Below are 23,151 nucleotides of genomic sequence, written 5' to 3'. Positions count from 1 at the left end.
ACCATGTATACCTGCTTTGCTGACGACATAACATAAACACTACCATGGATACCTGCTATGCTGACGACATAACATAAACACTACCATGGATACCTGCTATGCTGACGACATAACATAAACACTACCATGGATACCTGCTATGCTGACGACATAACATAAACACTACCATGGATACCTGCTATGCTGACGACATAACATAAACACTACCATGGATACCTGCTATGCTGACGACATAACATAAACACTACCATGGATACCTGCTATGCTGACGACATAACATAAACACTACCATGGATACCTGCTATGCTGACAACATAACATAAACACTACCATGGATACCTGCTATGCTGACAACATAACATAAACACTACCATGTATACCTGCTATGCTGACAACATAACATAAACACTACCATGGATACCTGCTATGCTGACAACATAACATAAACACTACCATGGATACCTGCTATGCTGACAACATAACATAAACACTACCATGGATAGATGCTATGCTGACGACATAACATAAACACTACCATGGATACCTGCTATGCTGACAACATAACATAAACACTACCATGGATACCTGCTATGCTGACAACATAACATCAACACTACCATGGATACCTGCTATGCTGACAACATAACATAAACACTACCATGTATACCTGCTATGCTGACGACATAACATAAACACTACCATGGATACCTGCTATGCTGACAACATAACATAAACACTACCATGGATACCTGCTATACTGACAACATAACATAAACACTACCATGTATACCTGCTATGCTGACAACATAACATAAACACTACCATGGATACCTGCTATGCTGACAACATAACATAAACACTACCATGGATACCTGCTATGCTGACAACATAACATAAACACTACCATGGATACCTGCTATGCTGACAACATAACATAAACACTACCATGGATACCTGCTATGCTGACAACATAACATCAACACTACCATGGATACCTGCTATGCTGACAACATAACATAAACACTACCATGGGTACCTGCTATGCTGACAACATAACATAAACACTACCATGGATACCTGCTATGCTGACAACATAACATAAACACTACCATGGATACCTGCTATGCTGACGACATAACATAAACACTACCATGGATACCTGCTATGCTGACGACATAACATAAACACTACCATGGATACCTGCTATGCTGACGACATAACATAAACACTACCATGGATACCTGCTATGCTGACGACATAACATAAACACTACCATGGATACCTGCTATGCTGACGACATAACATAAACACTACCATGGATACCTGCTATGCTGACAACATAACATAAACACTACCATGGATACCTGCTATGCTGACGACATAACATAAACACTACCATGGATACCTGCTATGCTGACAACATAACATAAACACTACCATGGATACCTGCTATGCTGACGACATAACATAAACACTACCATGGATACCTGCTATGCTGACGACATAACATAAACACTACCATGGATACCTGCTATGCTGACGACATAACATAAACACTACCATGGATACCTGCTATGCTGACAACATAACATAAACACTACCATGGATACCTGCTATGCTGACAACATAACATAAACACTACCATGGATACCTGCTATGCTGACAACATAACATAAACACTACCATGGATACCTGCTATGCTGACGACATAACATAAACACTACCATGGATACCTGCTATGCTGACAACATAACATAAACACTACCATGGATAGATTCTATGCTGACGACATAACATAAACACTACCATGGATACCTGCTATGCTGACAACATAACATAAACACTACCATAGATACCTGCTATGCTGACAACATAACATCAACACTACCATGGATACCTGCTATGCTGACAACATAACATAAACACTACCATGTATACCTGCTATGCTGACGACATAACATAAACACTACCATGGATACCTGCTATGCTGACAACATAACATAAACACTACCATGGATACCTGCTATGCTGACGACATAACATAAACACTACCATGGATACCTGCTATGCTGACGACATAACATAAACACTACCATGGATACCTGCTATGCTGACGACATAACATAAACACTACCATGGATACCTGCTATGCTGACGACATAACATAAACACTACCATGGATACCTGCTATGCTGACGACATAACATAAACACTACCATGGATACCTGCTATGCTGACGACATAACATAAACACTACCATGGATACCTGCTATGCTGACGACATAACATAAACACTACCATGGATACCTGCTATGCTGACGACATAACATAAACACTACCATGGATACCTGCTATGCTGACGACATAACATAAACACTACCATGGATACCTGCTATGCTGACAACATAACATAAACACTACCATGGATACCTGCTATGCTGACGACATAACATAAACACTACCATGGATACCTGCTATGCTGACGACATAACATAAACACTACCATGGATACCTGCTATGCTGACGACATAACATAAACACTACCATGGATACCTGCTATGCTGACGACATAACATAAACACTACCATGGATACCTGCTATGCTGACGACATAACATAAACACTACCATGGATACCTGCTATGCTGACGACATAACATAAACACTACCATGGATACCTGCTATGCTGACAACATAACATAAACACTACCATGGATACCTGCTATGCTGACGACATAACATAAACACTACCATGGATACCTGCTATGCTGACGACATAACATAAACACTACCATGGATACCTGCTATGCTGACAACATAACAAACACTACCATGGATACCTGCTATGCTCATGAGGAAAAGTTATAATCATTACCATAGCCACAGGAAGTAGAGATGCTGGGCTCCAGTCACAATCAGGAACCAGTGACTGTAGTAGTGATGGGTTGTTCGTGAACGAGTCGGCTCTAAGAACCGGCTCTTGTAGGTGAACTCTGGGAGCCGGCTCACATATCAGAAGAGCAAAATCTATTTATAAAAATATTAAAAAAATTAAGATATGAATAATCAAAAGATTTAAATGAATAGAATTAACTAATTCAAAGAATGAAAAAAATAAAAACAATAATATAGGCCTAAATGCTCAAGCACACACACATTCGTTCTGAAAGATCTGCAGATCCTCTGAGCTGGTGGAAGAACAAGGCCTCTGTAGGTCCCTTGTGGCTCAGTTGGTAGAGCATGGTGTTTGCAACACCAGGGTTGTGGGTTCGATTCCCACAGGGGAGCAGTACGGGAAAAAGAATGTATGAAATGTATGCATTCACTACTGTAAGTCACTCTGGATAAGAGTGTATGCTAAATGTCTAAAATGTAAATGTCTACCCATGGCTTACTAAAGTCATGACAGGGAGAGACTGCATAGTGGCCACATCCGTTACCTCTGAGAGGGTCTTCTTGAAAACAGGACAAATAATTACTGAGAGAAGAAACTGCATCAGCCCCTTGAAAGTGAGGCAGCTTGCATTTCTGAATGCAAATCTCTCATAAAAGCAAAATGTGTGCTGCAAGTTATACCATGGCAGAAAAGAGGGACCAGTTTTAAGTGGAATGCTGCAGTTTTGCAAATTGTTATTTTTCTTTGATATGGTGCAATATTGTATTATGCTGTTTTGATTAGATTTATATGCACTTTGTTTAAATACATTAAAATGTTATACTTTAAATGCAAATGTTTAATAGCATTCTTTTTAATAACATTTACATTTTAGTCATTTAGCAGACGCTCTTATCCAGAGCGACTTACAGTAGTGAATGCATAATTTATTTATTTTTTCTCCGTACTGGTCCCCCGTGGGAATCGAACCCACAATCCTGGTGTTGCAAACACCATGCTCTACCAACTGAGCCACACAGGATAACAAACCAATGCATTTTTAAATACATTGTGGTTAAGGTAGAGTATAATTTCATTAAATCATTTAATTAGAATTGTTTTAACACCAATCACAGTAAAACTATCGCAAACTGTTTGGCTTGAAAAAATACAAAACATACTTTTTTAAAAGAGCTGTTTGGGAGCCAAAAGAGCCGGAATGCCCATCACTAGACTGTAGGTTTGGACTCAGTGTGGATGGAAAGAGGCAGGCTGGGTTTGTTCTCACTGTCAATCTGGAAACTCTGAATAGAATCCCAGTCCTAAATAGAAGTCTGAGATCAACTTATTGATCCTTCCCTGTGGATGCCACACCCCCTCCCATTGTGACTGTGTGTATGAACACATTTTGAACAATGGCTTCCTAAAATGCTGTGGTGTTTACTAACACAATAGGAAAGGTTGTGGTAGATGTGGGCCATCACAGGTGAGTTCACAGCTCTTCCACTCTGAACAATGGGGCATGGAAAGGTTAACACAAGCTCCTCTCTGATTCCATTCGCCAATAGTAAGTGGGTCATACTTGAATTGTGGTAGTAATATTGTCCCTGGACGTTGGCACCGTAGAAAACACATTACAATTATACATTGACAAAATAAATGTTATTTTATTTAACTTTTATTTAAATATGAAAACATGTCCTTTATACTGCAAAACTATTTGTAAGTATTGTAGAACATACTGGGGGCTAGCTAATTGGCATGTAGAGGTGTAGTGACATGTATTGAGTAGATAGATACATAGACATTTATATTAGTTTGAATAACATCAAGTAAACAAAAAACAATGCATTGTCTATATAAATAACCCAAAGTTTGACCAGCACAAACTCAAGTAGAATATGTATTTTTAATTCGCACATCAATTAAGTTCAAAGCAGACATCCAAATACATTCATAAATGACGAAAATAATAAATCTATTTAAGACAATTTAATAAACATGTTTATCGTTTCAAAGTATGTATATCACCAAACAAAAGTTGCTTAGTAGTAAAAAACAAAAAAACAACCAAACTAAATGGTGAAAACTGATCATCACACCATCTCTATCTGATACATGTTGTCTACTAACTAACTCATTCCCACAGAGAACTGATCATCACACCATCTCTATCTGATACATGTTGTCTACTAACTAACTCATTCCCACAGAAAACTGATCATCACACCATCTCTATCTGATACATGTTGTGTCTACCAGCTCATTCCCACAGAAAACTGATCATCACACCATCTCTATCTGATACATGTTGTGTCTACCAGCTCATTCCCACAGAAAACGGATCATCACACCATCTCTATCTGATACATGTTGTGTCTACTAACTCATTCCCACAGAGAACTGATCATCACACCATCTCTATCTGATACATGTTGTGTCTACTAACTCATTCCCACAGAGTAGCACACAGTCAAGTCAGACTACATTGTTTCAACGCAAGAAGCCTCGTAGGATATTCAACCCTAAGGGCAAATCCAAGGTACTCTCAATATCTTTAGAGTAAAAGCTAACAAAACACAACAAAAAACTGTCAAGATGCTCACTGATCAGTAAATTAACGAGAAGCTAACATTCTATAACACGCTCTTTCCTCTGCACAGTTCTCTTACAGTGAGAAACAATAGGATCCCAATAGTGTGCTACGCTTTCTTAAATGTTATCAAATTCACTGTTACAACTTCCTTTATGAGATGAGAAGGAAGTGATGGAGACTTTAATCTTAGCTTGTTTGAGAGAACTGATGAGGCTTCTCTCCTGTATGTATACATTGGTGTGTTGTTAAGCTGCTCTGATCAGAAAAACTATTTCCACAATCAGAGCAGGAGAAAGGCTTCTCTCCTGCATGTATACGCTGGTGACATTTTAAGGTATCCAATCGGGTGAAACTATTTCCACAATCAGAGCAGAAGTGAGACTTTGTCAATATGTATTCGCTGGTGACATTTTAACTTTTCCAATTGGGAGAAACTCTTTCCATAGTCAGAGCAGAAGTAAGGCTTCTCTCCTGTGTGTGTTCTCTGATGAACTGTTAGCTCAGTTGATGTTTTGAAGCACTTACCGCAGTCAGAGCAGGAGAATGGCTTCTCTCTGTGTATTAGTTGGTGACTTTTTAACTTATCCAATCGGGAGAAACTCTTCCCACAGTCAGAGCAGGAGTAAGGCTTCTCTCCAGTGTGCACTCTCTGATGAATTGTCAGAGCTTGTGATGTTGTGAATCTCTTCCCACAGTCAGAGCAGAAGTAAGGTTTCACTCCTGTGTGTGTTCTCTGATGAACTTTTACCTCAGTTGATGTTTTGAAGCATTTACCACAGTCAGAGCAGGAGAATGGCTTCTCTCTGTGTATTAGTTGGTGACTTTTTAACTTATCCAATCGGGAGAAACTCTTCCCACAGTCAGAGCAGGAGTAAGGCTTCTCTCCAGTGTGCGCTCTCTGATGAATTGTCAGACATTGTGATGTTGTGAATCTCTTCCCACAGTCAGAGCAGAAGTAAGGCTTCACTCCTGTGTGTGTTCTCTGATGAACTTTTAACTCAGTTGATGTTTTGAAGCATTTACCACAGTCAGAGCAGAAGTAAGGCTTCTCTCCTGTGTGTGTTCTCTGATGAACTGTTACATCAGATGTTGTGGTGAAGCATTTTCCGCAGTTTGAGCAAGAGTATGGCTTCTCTCCTGTATGTACACGTTCATGTACTTTTAAGGTATCCAATCGGGAGAAACTCTTTCCACAGGCATAGCAGAAGTAAGGCTTCTCTCCTGTGTGTGTTCTCTGATGAACTTTTACCTCAGTTGATGTTTTGAAGCATTTACCACAGTCAGAGCAGAAGTAAGGCTTCTCTCCTGTGTGTGTTCTCTGATGAACTGTTAGATCAGATGTTGTGGTGAAGCATTTTCCGCAGACAGAGCAAGAGTATGGCTTCTCTCCTGTATGTACACGTTCATGTACTTTTAAGGTATCCAATCGGGAGAAACTCTTTCCACAGGCAGAGCAGAAGTAAGGCTTCTCTCCTGTGTGTGTTCTCTGATGAACTTTTACCTCGGTTGATGTTTTGAAGCATTTACCACAGTCAGAGCAGGAGAATGGCTTATCTCTGTGTATTAGTTGGTGACTTTTTAACTTATCCAATCGGGAGAAACTCTTCCCACAGTCAGAGCAGGAGTAAGGCTTCTCTCCAGTGTGCGCTCTCTGATGAATTGTCAGAGCTTGTGATGTTGTGAATCTCTTCCCACAGTCAGAGCAGAAGTAAGGCTTCACTCCTGTGTGCACTCTCTGATGAACTGTCAAAGCCCTTGATGTTGTGAAGCTCTTCCCACAGTCAGTGCAGGAATACGGATTCTCTCCTTTGTGTATTTTTAGGTGTATTTTTAGCTTTGATAGAAATGGGAAAATCTCCTCACAATGTGGGCAGTGGTGAGACCTCTTCGCTCTGTGATCTTCCTGCTGTTGCTCTCTGGATGTAGAGAATGTCTCAACATGGTCTCCTGTGTGAACAACATCAGAAGAACCAGTCAGTGAGATATACATATGACTTCATATACAGTGCGTTTAGAAAGTATTCACACCCCTTGATTTTTTCTACATTTTGTTGTGTTTCAGCCTGAATTTAAAATGGGTTGAGTCATTAAATTGAGTCATTGGCCTACATACAATATCACACACATACAAGGGCATGGATTAGAGGTTGACCGATTAATCGGAATGGCCAATTAATTAGGGCCGATTTCAAGTTTTCATAACAATCGGACATCGGTATTTTTGGACACCGATTTGGCTAATTATTCTTATTATTTTTTTACACCTTTATTTAACTAGGCAAGTCAGTTAAGAACACATTCTTATTTTCAATGACGGCCTAGGAACGGTGGGTTAACTGCCTTGTTCAGGGGCAGAACGACAGATTTTTACCTTGTCAGCTCGGGGATTTAATCTTGCAACCTTACGGTTAACTAGTCCAACGCTCTAAACACCTGCCTTACATTGCACTCCACGAGGAGCCTGCCTGTTACGCGAATGCAGTAAGAAGCCAAGGTAAGTTGCTAGCTAGCATTAAACTTACCTTATAAAAAACAATCAATCAATCAATCATAATCACTAGTTAACTACACATGGTTGACGATATTACTAGTTTATCTAGCGTGTCCTGCGTTGCATATAATCGATGCGGTGCACAATTGTGAAAAAGGACTGTCGTTACTCCAACGTGTACCTAACCATAAACATCAATGCATTTCTTAAAATCAATACACAAGTATATATTTTTAAACCTGCATATTTAGTTAATATTGCCTGCTAACATGAATTTCTTCTAACTAGGAAAATTGTGTCACTTCTCTTGCAACAGAGTCAGGGTATATGCAGCAGTTTGGGCCGACCTGGCTCGTTGCAAACTGTGAAGACTATTTCTTTCTAACAAAGACAGCCAACTTCGCCAAACGGGGGATGATTTAACAAAAGCTCATTTGCGAAAAAAGCACAATCGTTGCACGACTGTACCTAACCATAAACATCAATGCCTTTCTTAAAATCAATACACAGAAGTATATATTTTTAAACCTGCATATTTAGCTAAAAGAAATCCAGGTTAGCAGGCAATATTAACCAGGGGAAATTGTGTCACTTCTCTTGCGTTCATTGCATGCAGAGTCAGGGGATATGCAACAGTTTGGGCCGCCTGGCTCGTTGCGAACTAATTTGCCAGAATTTTACATAATTATGACATAACATTGAAGCTTGTGCAATGTAACAGGAATATTTAGACTTATGGATGCCACCCGTTAGATAAAATATGGAACGGTTCTGTATTTCACTGAAAGAATAAACGTTTTGTTTTCGAGATGATAGTTTCCGGATTCGACCATATTAATGACCTAAGGCTCGTATTTCTGTGTGTTATTATGTTATAATTAAGTCTATGATTTGATAGAGCAGTCTGACTGAGCGGTGGTAGGCACCAGCAGGCTCGTAAGCATTCATTCAAACAGCACTTTCGTGCGTTTTGCCAGCAGCTTTTCGCAATGCTTGAAGCATTGCGCTGTTTATGACTTCAAGCCTATCAACTCCCGAGATTAGGCTGGTGTAACCGATGTGAAATGGCTAACTAGTTAGCGGGGTGCGTGCTAATAGCGTTTCAAATGTCACTCGCTCTGAGACTTGGAGTAGTTGTTCCCCTTGCTCTGCATGGGTAACACTGCTTCGAGGGTGGCTGTTGTCGATGTGTTCCTGGTTTGAGCCCAGGTAGGAGCAAGGAGAGGGACGGAAGCTATACAGTTACACTGGCAATACTAAAGTGCCTACAAGAACATCCAATAGTCAAAGGTATATGAAATACAAATCGTATAGAGAGAAATAGTCCTATAATTCCTATAATAACTACAACCTAAAACTTCTTACCTGGGAATATTGAAGACTCATGTTAAAAGGAACCACCAGCTTTCATATGTTCTCATGTTCTGAGCAAGGAACTTAAATATTAGCTTTTTTACATGGCACATATTGTACTTTTACTTTCTTCTCCAACACTTTGTTTTTGCATTATTTAAACCAAATTGAACATGTTTCATTATTTATTTGAGGCTAAATTGATTTTATTGATGTATTATATTAAGTTAAAATAAGTGTTCATTCAGTATTGTTGTAATTGTCATTATTACAAATACATTATTTTGATTTATTATTATAATAAAATAATCGGTATCGGCGTTGAAAAATCATAATCGGTCGATGTTACGGATACAGGTAGTGTGTATCCTGTATTTGTATTTCTTTTCTCTCCTTCTCCTCCTCACAGGTGACAATCATCTCTCCCCAATCAGTCATCAATCAGTCCCCAAACAGAAGTCACCTGCTCCTCTTCCCTCACCCAATCACAGTCCCTTTCCCTTGGTTTAAAACCCCAGTCAAGTGCAATATCTCGCTAGCTCATTCTCACTCTGAGATCAATCTTTGTGTTCATTCTCTCAATTGCTCTTGTGTCCAATCTCTATCGCCGTGTGTGTCTCTCTCTCTCTGTATTGATCTCTTTTGTTTTTGCAACTACATGTCACATTTGTCCGGTAATCCTGTGAGTATTGTTTTGTTGTTTGGTTGTTTGTTTGGTGGGAAAAGGGGGTACCAAGACAAGTCGCCCATGGGCATACATTACCCGTAGGAATACTGTGTCTAAGTACCCTAGTTAGAACTGGGCGGACCACCCTCTGTGTTAGTTAGCTAGCTGTTGTGGAAATAGGCTAGTCTAGGTTAGGGGTGTTTTGGATTATTGTTTCTTTGCTTGGGTCCAGCTCAGCCCCTTTTCTCACACCCCTTTACCGTGTGTTTAAAATAAACCTTTTGAGTTTGACGGTAGATTTCAGTTGTCTGTGGTTTTTGGTTCTCACTGTTACATGTCACGATTATAATTTGCATGATTTATGTTACGGGTCTCGTATCCATCCCCCCTAGACTGCTGGGCCAAAGGGATTCGTAACAGTCGACCTCTACCCATAACGCTAGTGGAGCATCCCATAACGCCAGCGGAGCAGCCCATAACGCCAGCGGAGTAGCCCATAACGCCAGCGGAGCACCCCATAACGCCAACGGAGCACCCCATAACGCCAGCGGAGTACCCCATAACGCCAGCGGAGTACCCCATAACGCCAGCGGAGTACCCCATAACGCCAGCGGAGTACCCCATAACGCCAGCGGAGTACCCCATAACGCCAGCGGAGTACCCCATAACGCCAGCGGAGTACCCCATAACGCCAGCGGAGTACCCCATAACGCCAGCGGAGTACCCCATAACGCCAGCGGAGTACCCCATAACGCCAGCGGAGTACCCCATAACGCCAGCGGAGTACCCCATAACGCCAGCGGAGTACCCCATAACGCCAGCGGAGTACCACATAATGTAAAATAAATAAATAAAACATGGTGAAGATAGTAATTACACTTTGGATGGTGTATCAATACACCCAGTCACTACAAAGATACAGGCGTCCTTCCTAACTCAGTTGCCGGAGAGGAGGGAAACTGCTCAGGGATTTCACCATGAGGCCAATGGTGACTTTAAAACAGTTAGACCGAGGATGGATCAACAACATTGTAGTTACTCCACAATACTAACATCAATAACAGAGTGAAAAGAAGGAAAACTGTACAGAATAAAAAATATTCCAAAACATGCATCCTGTTTGCATTAAGGCACTAAAGTAAAACTGCAAAAAATGTGGCAAAAATAATTAATTTAAAATCCTGAATACAAAGCATTATGATTGGGGCCAATCCAACACAACTATACATGGAGGTGGCTGCATCCTGTTATGGGTATGCTTGTCATCGGCAAGGACTTGGAAGTTTTTTGTTTCTTGATAAAAAGAAACGGAATAGAACTAAGCACCGGCAAAATCCTAGAGGAAAACCTGGTTCAGTCTGCTTTCCAACAAATACTGGTATACAAATTCACCTTTCAGAAGGACAATAACCTAAAACACAAGGCCAAATATACACTGGAGTTGCTTACCAAGACATTTAATGTTCCAGAGTGGCCTAGTTACAGTTTTGACTTAAATCATCTTGAAAATCTATGGCAAGACTTGAAAATGTCTGTCTTGCAATGATCAACTTGATAGAGCTTGAAGACTTTTTTCCCAGAATAAATGTGCAAATATTGTACAATCCAGGTGTGCAAAGCTCTGAGAGATTTACCCAGAAAAATTCACAGCTGTAATCACTGCCAAAGGTGCTTCTTCAAAGTATTTACTCAGGGGTGTGAATACTGTGGTGGTTAATTTCTTTACTATCAAATGAGGAGTACAAAACTTATCACACAAGTCAGAGTTACACTTAAACTAAATCTTTAAATCACTTATTAATAAGGGAGCAGGTTAATACAACACACACATAAAAAGTGAATGGATTGAGTGCTCTACGATAATGATGGCTGGTCATGGCTGGTTGACAAATTCACACTCAGATGATTCATTGAGAGCCCCGAGACAAAAAAACATGTTTTGCCTGTCATTATGGGGTATTGTGTGTAGATGGCTCAAAAATCTATTTTTAATTTAGGCTGTAACAAAATGTGGAATAAGTCAAGGGGTATGAATACTTTCTGAAGGCTCTATACTGTACAATACAAAAGGGGAATACAACTATTCTAAAAGTGGACAACAGCTGATTGCAAAAAAGAGTGAAAATTCAGACCCATATAATCCTCCACTCACTATCACAAGGGTTAGTAACTACACAGACTCACTTCATATCATCCTCCACTCACTATCACAAGGGTTAGTAACTACACAGACCCATTTCATAGAACTTTAAAACACTGGCAGTTTGTCTACTTCACTTCTTTAGTCTACTCTCTGAGCACTCCAGATAGCCCAGTGAATAAAACAAATGCTGGCAATACTGGTGTCAAACCATTCAAGTCTCAGTAGCATGAAATAACATCTACCTTCTCATGAAACAGTTCTACTGCAACTTTTCATACACAGTGGAAAGTTGGAATGAATAACACAAGTTTTGTGCAGTCTGGTGTTCTTCAGGGATGTGATGTCAGAATGACAGAATTCACAATAGCAACAGACTGGGTCATAACTTATGGAGGTCTAACTTATGAAGGGAACTTATAGTTAGATAGAACCTGCTCTTACCATGATTAACAGATTTCCCAATCTTTTCCTCCTCTTCTTCATCTTTAATGTTGACATTCAGCTCCAGTGTTTGACTGCAGTCTTCCAGCTTCACTGATGCCATCTCTGGGTCCTGCAGTGCAAACTGGACTCCACTGTCACAATCAGGACCCAGTGACTTTAGGTTTGGACTCAGTGTGGAAGGAGAGAGGGAGGCTGGGTTTGTCCTCACTGTTGATGTTACTGGCCTCAGACTTGACCTGAGTCGGCCTGAAGTAATAAAGAGAAACGTACAAAAGTTGTCTTTTAGTTCTGGCATATTAATTTGAGATGTTATAAAGCAGTTATGAATGTAACGTTCTGCGGTCGGAAAGGAATCCTTCAGTAGCGTTTGGACACCACGTACATTACCACTCATCAGTGCTGACCAATCGTAGGTTTGTGCAACCAGCTTCTCCTTTACATTCAGTGGAGCTAGGACTTGTTTGATGGTGTTGGAGAGGCCAACACCAGTTTTGTCCTCCTCTACAAACACCTCTCACACACACTGTTGTCTGGTGTTGGAATCAGCTAAACTTTGAACATTGAGATATTAAATAAATGATAGAGACAAAGCCTTGAATAGAAAGAGTTTGTAAAAAGCCAGAAGGCTTTGGAATGTGTTTGATGGAGGAGAGGAGAGCGTTGTGTTGATATAGGGAAGACAGATGGATATCTGCGGGTCAGGAGGTGAGGGTTCAGGTCAGTTCCCCTTAAGGGAGTAATCAGGGTTGCTATCTGGTTACCTTCTTTCCTGTGGAGCCATAAACTGTAAGGAAGAGGAGTGTCTTAATTAGGATGTATATAAACTATGATGTCTGAAATGTTTTGCGGTCTGATTTCAGCTGCACAGAACCTTTGGGAAAATTAAACTTGGTTAAAGCTTCTCTAGTGTCCGTGAGTTATGTACTCTGAAAAATAAGAACCTAACAGTTGGCGTTGTCAACAGGAGAATTGAACCCTGTGGCACCCCCCACAGAGACTGCCAGAGGTCCGGACAACAGGCCCTCCGATTTGACATACTGAACTCTATCGGAGAAGTAGTTGGTGAACCAAGCGAGGCAATCATTTGAGAAACCAAGGCTGTTGAGTCTACCAATAAGAATGTTGTGATTGACAGAGTCGAAAGCCTTAGCCAGGTCGATGAATACGGCTGCACAGTAATGTCTCTTATCGATGCCGGTTATGATATCGTTTAGGACCTTGAGCGTGCCTGAGGTGCACCCATGAGCAGCTCTGAAACCAGATTGCATAGCGGAGAAGGTACGGTGAGATTAGAAATGGTCGGTAATCTGTTTGTTAACTTGGCTTTCAAAGACTTTAGAAAGGCAGGGTAGAATAGATATAGGTCTGTAGCAGTTTGGGTCAAGAGTGTCTCCCCCTTTGAAGACGGGGATGACCGCGGCAGCATTCCAATCTATGGGAATCTCAGACGATATGAAAGAGAGGTTGAACAGGCTAGTAATAGGGGTTGCAACAATTTCGGCAGATAATTTTAGAAAGAGAGGGTCCAGATTGTCTAGCCCGGCTGATTTGTATGGGTCCAGATTTTGCAGCTCTTTCAGAACATCAGCTATCTGGATTTGGGTGGGGGAGGTTTGGGCGAGTTGCAGTGGGGAGCGCAGGGCTGTTGACCAGGGTAGGGGTAGCCAGGTGGAAAGCATGGCTAGCTGTCGAAAAAATGCTTATTGAAATTCTCAATTATTGTGGATTTATCGGTAGTGACAGTGTTTCCTAGCCTCAGTACAGTGGGCAGCTGGGAGGAGGCGTTCTTATTCTCCATGGACTTTACAGTGTCCCAGAACTTTTTTGAGTTTGTAATACAGGATGCAAATTTCTGTTTGAAAAAGCTTGCCTTAGCTTTCCTAACTGCCTGTGTATATTGGTTCCTAACTTCCCTGAAAAGTTGCATATCACCGGTGCTATTCGATGCTAATGCAGAACGCCACAGGATGTTTTTGTGCTGGTCAAGGGCAGACAGGTCTGGAGTGAACCAAGGGCTATATCTATTCCTGGTTCTACATTTTTTTGAATGGAGCATGCTTATTTAAGATGGTGAGGAAGGCACTTTTAAAGAATAACCAGGCATCCTCTACTGACGGAATGAGGTCAATGTCCTTCCAGGATACCCGGGCCAGGTCGATTAGAAAGGCCTGCTCGCTGAAGTGTTTTAGGGAGCGTTTGACAGTGATGAGGGGTGGTCGTTTGACTGCAGACCCATTACGGATGCAGGCAATGAGGCAGTGATCGCTGAGATCTTGGTTGAAAACAGCAGAGGTGTATTTGGAGGGCGAGTAAGTTAGGATGATATCTATGAAGGTGCCCGTGTTTACGGATTTGGGGTTGTACCTGGTAGGTTCATTGGTAGTTTATGTGAGATTGAGGGCATCAAGCTTAGATTGTAGGATGGCCGGTATGTTAAGCATGTCCCAGTTTAGGTCACCTAGCAGCACGAGCTCAGAAGATAGATGGGGGGGCAATCAATTCACATATGGTGTCCAGGGCACAGCTGGGGGCAGAGGGTGGTCTATAGCACGCGGCAACAGTGAGAGACTTGTTTCTGGAAAGGTACATTTTTAGAAGTAGAAGCTCGAATTGATTTGGTACAGACCTGGATAGTAAGACAGAACTCTGCAGGCTATCTCTGCAGTAGATTGCAACACCGCCCCCTTTGGCAGTTCTATCTTGGCGGAAAATATTATAGTTAGGGATGGAAATTTCAGGGTTTTTGGTGGTTTTCCTAAGCCAGGATTCAGACACGGCTAAGACATCCGGGTTGGCAGAATGTGCTAAAGCAGTGAATAAAGCAAACTTAGGGAGTAGGCTTCTAATGTTAACATGCATGCAAGGCTTTTACGGTTACAGAAGTCAACAAATGAAAGCACCTGGGAGTAGGAGTGGAGCTAGGCACTGCAGGTCCTGGATGAACCTCTACATCACCAGAGGAACAGAGGAGAAGTAGGATAAGGGTACGGCTAAAGGCTATAAGAACTGGCCGTCTAGCACGTTCGGAACAGAGTCAAGGGAGCAGGTTTCTGGGCACGATAGCATAGATTCAAGGCATAATGTACAGACAAAGGCATGGTAGGAAGAGAGTACATTGGAGGTAAACCTAGTCATTGAGTAATGATGAGAGAGATATAGTCTCTACAGATGTTTAAACCAGGTGATGTCATCGCATAAGTGGGAGGTGGAACAACATGGTTGGTTAAGGTATATTGAGCAGGGCTAGAGGCTCTACAGTGAAATAAGACAGTAATCACTTAGCAGGACAGTAATGGACAAAGCATATTAATATTAGGGAGAGGCATGCGTTGCCAAGTGATCGTATGGGTCCAGTGAGTGGTTGGCTGGCTGGGGACACGGCGATTCAGACAGTTAGCAGGCTGAGGCTAGCAAGCTAGCATAAAGGCCTTAGAGGGACATCGCGATGGGGGAAAGTCTGTTTTTGCCTCCCCGTGTGGTGACGTCGATAGACCAGTCGTGGAATTAGTAGTGTTCCAAGTAGCAGAGGGGTCCAAGTCCAATTGGCAAAATGGGTATAGTGGTCCAAGAAATTGGCCGATGGATCAGCTAACAGTCCAATACACTCTAGATAGCTAGCAGGCCACGGTTAGCAGAATGGGCCTTCAGGGGACGTCGTGCCTGAGGGGCCTGTTGGGATCCTCGGGCAGATTATGCCGGTATTCCAGTCGTGAAGGATCGGCGGGGTTCCGTGCCCCATACCGGCAGTAGAAGGGGTCCGGATATTGTAGCCGAGGAGTGGGCTTCAGGAGTAGCCCAGGAGCCTTAGCCGGGAGATGGGTCTAGCATGGGCTAGCTCCAGGCTAGTTGGTGCTAGCTCCGGGACGGAAACGTTAGCCAGGAGTAGACAACCCGGGTTGCAGTTAGCTAGCTGCGATGATCCAGATGAAAAGGTTCAGAGTTTGCGGTAGGAATCCGGGGATATGGAGAGAAAAATAGGTCTGGTATGCTTCTGGTTTGAAACGTGTTGTACGAACTGGCGAGAGCTTTGCGAGCTAAAGGTTAGCTGATGACCTCTAGCAGTGGTTAGCTGACTGATAACTGGTAGCTAGTTAGCTAGCTTCAGTTGAGGTATTCCAGTTCGGAGGTAAAAAGAAATACTTTAGAAAAAAAACGGATCCACACCAAATTGGGTGAGGCGGGTTGCAGGAGAGTATTTTGAAGTTGAGGTTTAGGAAAAATATTAAATAGAATGCGAAGAAAAATATATAAAAAGATATATACATGGGACGAGAGAAAAACGTCTGACTACTACGCCATCTTGGATACAGTTAATGGGTTAATGCATCATATGATAGAGGATAGAGTCACTTGTCACGTTCATATGCATGGCACAGTGGAGATGCATGTTGCACAGGTCAGATAGGCTAGTAGCATGGGGAAATATTGTCTAGAGACGCTTTTTTCCAGGGCAGATTAGGTTTATAAATTGACTGGCCGGGCAGTGGGACAGCGGATGTGATAAATCTAATGGAACTGTTAACAGCCATAATGCGTGGATTGTGGTGATAACTCCTTGCTATCAACCAATCAGCACCCAGGATCCAAACAACTCGTTTAATAATCTGACAAAGAGATTGGTAAATGATAAAACACCCCGTTATAACATCTGGTATAAAGACACTTATGTAGCATGTAATAGGATAGGACATAAGTTGTCATGTAGACTGTGTAATAGCAGTTGTTATTAACAGTAGACATTAGCGCATGACAACAGGATAAACAGTCATCTATAAACACCCATTATAAACTACTTTCATAAGATTTTATGCCGTTACTCATTACTGTTGTTATATAGGGGTTATAAAAGGCTTTATAAATACATGACTAAGGACACCTACAGTAAAGTGTTACCCCAACTTCTCCTGATCGAAAAGCATTGTAGAGAATTGAAATTTGAATGAGTGTATTTCCTGAATTGACTGGAATTCAAATGGAATTGACAGCAACCCTGGCAACTACACGGAGTCATTTCATAGAACTTCAGAACACTGGCAGTTTGTCTACTTCACATCTTCAGTCTACACTCTGATAATTCCAGATAGCCCAGTGAATAAAACACATGTTGACAATACTGGTGTCAAACCATGCAGATCTCATTAGCATGAAATAACATCTACCTTCTCATTGAAACACTTCTATAGCAACTTTCAACGCACAGTATGAAGTTGAAACGAACAAGTCTGGAGATCTTCAGGGATGTGTGAGTCAGATAAATTTAACCTAGCAATAGACTAGGTCATAACTTATGAAGGTAGAACCTGCTCTTACCATGAGAAAGAGATTTCCCAATCTTCTCCTCCTCTTCTTCATCTTTAATGTTGACATTCAGCTCCAGTGTTTGACTGCAGTCTTCCAGCTTCACTGATGCCATCTCTGGATCCTGCAGTGCAAACTGGGCTCCACTGTCACAATCAGGACCCAGTGACTGAAGGTTTGGACTCAGTGTGGAAGGAGAGAGGCAGGCTGGGTTTGTCCTCACTGTTGATGTTACCGGCCTCACACTTAATCTGAGTCGGCCTGAAGTAATAAAGCGATACGGACACAAAAGTTATTTTCTTGACAGTTCTGGCACTTTCTTTATTCTCTAAAAATAAATTACATTTGTTCAATTATCTCATTTCAATAGATCAGGTAGTTAAGCATTGACAACTCAACATTCATTCCCATTAGACACAAAGTGCACACTTTAAATTACACAACGTAAGTGCACTTAACCTATAGTAGATTTCCTACATTTACATAAATTACAACAAAAAAAACATTTCGTACAAGGTTGCAGTTTGTTTTGATTTTATTGGGATATATTTTACTTCTCATTTGGACTAATCTTCCAAGAGTCCTTAAAACATTAAAAACACAATTTATAATGCGATCACATTTTCACATATCACTGTTACAAAGAGACATAATACACTGACATATTGACCAGATAAATACTCTTAACAGTCTGAAAAGTTGGATTGATTCTACCGAATTTATATATTGAAAGGTTTCTGGTTCGCTCAGACAATCATTCCATTTCGTTATTGCTCTGAATCTAAATGTTATTTTGCCTATTTCTCATTTCTTTCTGGATAACACAGATTGTGGACAATCTATTCCTGGTATTGACTGAATGTCTGTCTCTAACCAACTGAATACTGTTGTGAATGGAGTTTGTCCGTTTTAAATGGTGTGCATTGTGAAATAAGCATGTTTTTTTCAGTTATCTTGTTGATTGATGACCAACCAAGAGCATGGTGCATGCCTACAACAGAAGAACCATATATCCACCATAAAACAATCCTTGCTTCTTTGTTCTGTTCAATCTGCAGCCTCCTAACTTGACTTGCTGATGCACGTGCCCAGACCACAGAACACTAGTTCACCTGACTCCCAATTAATGCTTGGGTTGTTTGCTTAATAATCTAACCTGGTAGATATTTAACTATCCTTCTGATCATGCATGCAATTTAGGCAGCACTATGTACTATGCTCCTGAATAACCATGTCTTCACTGTATTAGTTCACCTCACAAAAATCTATTGTATTTCCCATTTGTCACAACATAGTAACAATCATAGATAAAGATGGAAACACCTGAATGTCTGAATATTGTTACACAAGTAAATATAAAATAATAATAAGTGAACGCGCGCTGCCTGCACTGAATGCAGTTGACGTAGACAGAAGGGGAGCCGCCATTTTACCATCCCGTGAATTTTACACAAAACCATTAACGAACTCAAATCACAAATAAATTGATTTTTTAAATTAAATTAACTTTACTAAATGATGTTCATTCACTCGGCCAAACCCAAAGTCTCTAACTATGTGGCATAAATAGTTATAGTTATGTGACACAAAAATTACACGTAAAACTTTTACCAAACGTGATAATAACTAAAAGGATGTGTTACCCAGCACGTTATGACATGTTCTTTCGATATTACAAAGTTTAAACGTGCTATTACATACCTGTATTAATACATGTGAAACTGACAAAATATATCGTCTTTACCACACAGTTCACTCGCCTTCCCGGAACTTCCTGTTCCACCACTGCAACAGAAGCAGTGTTGCCAACTCTTCAGTAAGGAACGTAGCTATTGGCTGTCTTTTAAAAACATTTTAAATCAATACAGGAAGTACATGAGGGAACACAAGTATATATGAATAATATACAATGGATAATTGGGCTAGGGGGTACAATTTCACATTACACAAGGACCTTAAGGGACATACATACAGTTCAATTTATTTTTTTAAGTTAAGAAAATGTGTTTTTTTTGTTTGTAAATTTTCATTTGTGAATATGACATTTGGCCAAAAGAATAATGAAATTAATTACATAAATATGTTTCAGCTTATTTCTATCATAGGTAAAGACTCCAAGCAGTACATCTCTCCACAATAGTGTAAGATCTTCATAAATGTGTTCAATTATAAATCTACTGAGGTCTTGCCACAATTTTCTTACATGAATACAATGCCAAAAAAGATGCAACACTGTCTCTGGGTGGTCACTAAAAAAGGAGCAATTTGAGTTGATTTTTTCCTTAAACTCCTTCATATAGTGGTTGGAAGGATAATATTTATGAATAATTTTAAAGGAAACTTCCTTAATTTTGTTAACAAGTAGGTATGTGTGTGGCAACATCCTAACTTTTTTCCAACAGATATTATCAATAAATCCATTCCAATAAGGCATGACATATCGCTCTGTTGTTGAATGGACCTAAAGAGAAACAAATCTTTCCTACTGATGAGTCAACAGGGTCAACAGAAGGTAGGCTCTGAGGGTCAGGTCTTGACACGTTCCTGAATAATAAAGCAACACCTGAGGGAATGGCATCTAAAACAATTGCAAAATCTTTAGGTGTTACAGGGACCTTGTAAAGTGATAAGAATTCCTTATAACTGAGTAAAAGACCTTCTGCATTTACCAGTTGGCTCACCAATAGGATATAATTTACCAATTGGCGCACCAATAGGATATCATTTACCAGTTGGCTCACCAATAGGATAACATTTACCAGTTGGCTCACCAATAGGATATAATTTACCAGTTGGCTCACCAATAGGATATCATTTACCAGTTGGCTCACCAATAGGATAACATTTACCAGTTGGCTCACCAATAGGATATTATTTACCAGTTGGCTCACCAATAGGATATTATTTACCAGTTGGCTCACCAATAGGATATTATTTACCAGTTGGCTCACCAATAGGATATTATTTACCAGTTGGCTCACCAATAGGATATTATTTACCAGTTGGCTCACCAATAGGATATTAATTTACCAGTTGGCTCACCAATAGGATATTATTTACCAGTTGGCTCACCAATAGGATATTATTTCGGGAACCAATATTCTAAAAACAAAGAAGTATTTTTATACAATGTATCCCGATTATTCCATATATATTATCTGTGTGGAGAAAAATAGTGCTTATAAATTAAGGACCATGACAAGAAAACCTGCCGATGAAAAGCAGACTGTTTCACTGGAACTCTGTCAATATTATAATTGCAAACCAACATTAAAGTAGAGAAGACATGATGAGGAATAAAATTCCACATAGAACTGGGTCTTCTTAGGAACTGTTTTATCCAATTGATCTTAAAAGTATTATTTAAGGTAGTAAGGTCCAGAAAATTCAGCCCACCATTCTCATAAGTGTTCATTACAACAGTTTTCCTAATGTAATGGGTATGGTTTCTCCACAGAAAGTTGAAAAGCATCTGGTCTATCTCCTTGCTTATTTTACTGTCAAGATATAAAGCTGGAGCGCCATATGTTAGTCTAGAGATATTTCAGCCTTGGTTATTAGGACTCTTCCTTTCAAAGATAAGTCCCTCTGTAGCCATTGATTTAGCATCTTCTGGGGTTTTTTAATAAGAGGGTTAAAATTTAGTAAGCCTCTAGACTTCTGATCCTTTTAATGGTTATGCCTAAATATGTAAGTTCTTATTTTACTGGAATACCATAATATGAAGGTGTCACACAATCTTTGACTGCCATGAGTTCACATTTATTAATGTTAAGATATAGATCAGACGTGTTGGAAAAGGATTGTATCACATTGATCGATATGGGAATTTGGTTAGCATCTTTTAGAAAAAGTGGCTATTGGCTGTCTTAAAAGTCGCTAGAGGTCACTAAATGACGTCATCGCCTAATTTGCATAATTGTGATGGACGCTGGAGAGAGGAATAACGTAGTGGGAGAGACAAAAAGTGAGTAAAAAAACACCCTAAATATGTTTAGAACTACAAATGAACTTTCTTCTGTCGATTCTTGTTTGTTTTTTATGACACAATTCCAACCCTCCTCCTTTATCCGGGGTTGGGACCGGCAAAAGTGACCCAAAAGCGACACTCTGGCGGAGTTAATTAGTTTTTTTATTTATTTATTTTTTATATATTTTTTGTTTTTTTGCAACCCTGGCGTTGCAAACACCATGCTCTACCAACTGAGCCACAGGGAAGGCTCCCACAGGTAGTCTCTAGCCGACACTGTCAGCTACCGTTCACCACCGCGATCAGCGAGGCCTCCTGGGTTCAATCCATGGCTTTCGACTCAATCACCACATCCTCATCGGCAGACTCAATAGCCTTGGTTTCTCAAACGATTGCCTCGCCTGGTTCACCAACTACTTCTCTGATAGAGTTCAATGTGTCAAATCGGATGGCCTGTTGTCCGGACCTCTGGTAGTCTCTATGGGGGTGCCACAGGGTTCAATTCTTGGGCCAACTCTTTTCTCTGTATACATCAATGATGCTTGCTGGTGAGTCTCTGATCCACCTCTACGCAGACGACACCATTCTGTATACTTCTGGCCCTTCTTTGGACACTTAACAACCCTCCAGACGAGCTTCAATGCCATACAACTCTCCATCCGTTGCCTCCAACTGCTCTTAAATACAAGTAAAACTAAATGCATGCTCTGCACCTGCCCGCCCGTCCAGCATCACTACTCTGGACGGTTCTGACTTAGAATATGTGGACAATTTCAAATACCTAGGTGTCTGGTTAGACTGTAAGCTCTCCTTCCAGACTCACATCAAACATCTTCAATCAAAAGTTAAATCTAGAATTTTCTTCCTATTTCGCAACAAAGCATCCTTCACTCATGCTGCCAAACATACCCTCGTAAAACTGACCATCCTACCGATCCTCGACTTCGGCGATGTCATTTACAAAATAGCCTCCAATACCCTACTCAATAAACTGGATGCAGTCTATCACAGTGCCATCCGTTTTATCACCAAAGCCCCATATACTACCCACCACTGCGACCTGTACACTCTCATTGGCTGGCCCTCGCTTCATACTCGTTGCCAAACCCACTGGCTCCAGGTCATATACAAGACCCTGCTAGGTAAAGTCCCCCCTTATCTCCGCTCACTGGTCACCGTAGCAGCACCCACCTGTATAAGGTGCTCCAGCAGCTATATCTCACTGGTCACCCCCAAAGCCAATTCCTCCTTTGGCCGTCTCTCCTTCCAGTTCTCTGCTGCCAATGACTGGAACGAACTACAAAAATCTCTGAAAC

General features: G+C 40.8%; 1 protein-coding gene across 3 annotated transcripts in view; it reads right to left on the bottom strand.

Annotated features, from left to right (window-relative positions):
• The window catches only part of LOC106575882 (gastrula zinc finger protein XlCGF26.1), a 69,598-nt gene extending 49,738 nt beyond the window's left edge, over positions 1–19,860 (bottom strand). Inside the window, exons 1-4 of one of the 3 annotated variants that reach the window (XM_045698518.1) lie at positions 19,567–19,860; positions 17,878–18,126; positions 12,565–12,813; positions 4,764–7,416 (exon numbers count right to left, since the gene is read on the bottom strand). In XM_045698518.1, the coding sequence (XP_045554474.1) occupies positions 5,834–7,416; positions 12,565–12,813; positions 17,878–17,980 (1,935 nt within the window). In that variant the 5' untranslated portion in view covers positions 17,981–18,126; positions 19,567–19,860 and the 3' untranslated portion in view covers positions 4,764–5,833. Of the gene's footprint in view, positions 1–4,763; positions 7,417–12,564; positions 12,814–17,877; positions 18,127–19,566 lie in introns of those variants that run through there. The other 2 variants (XM_045698522.1, XM_045698521.1) reach the window with 2 other exon arrangements.
• Positions 19,861–23,151: the final 3,291 nt, after the last annotated feature.

This window comes from Salmo salar, chromosome ssa17, assembly GCF_905237065.1.
Source record: "Salmo salar chromosome ssa17, Ssal_v3.1, whole genome shotgun sequence".
Lineage (NCBI taxonomy): Eukaryota > Metazoa > Chordata > Actinopteri > Salmoniformes > Salmonidae > Salmo > Salmo salar.
Note: the sequence above shows the minus strand (reverse complement) of the source record. Positions and strands in the feature narration are given on the sequence as shown.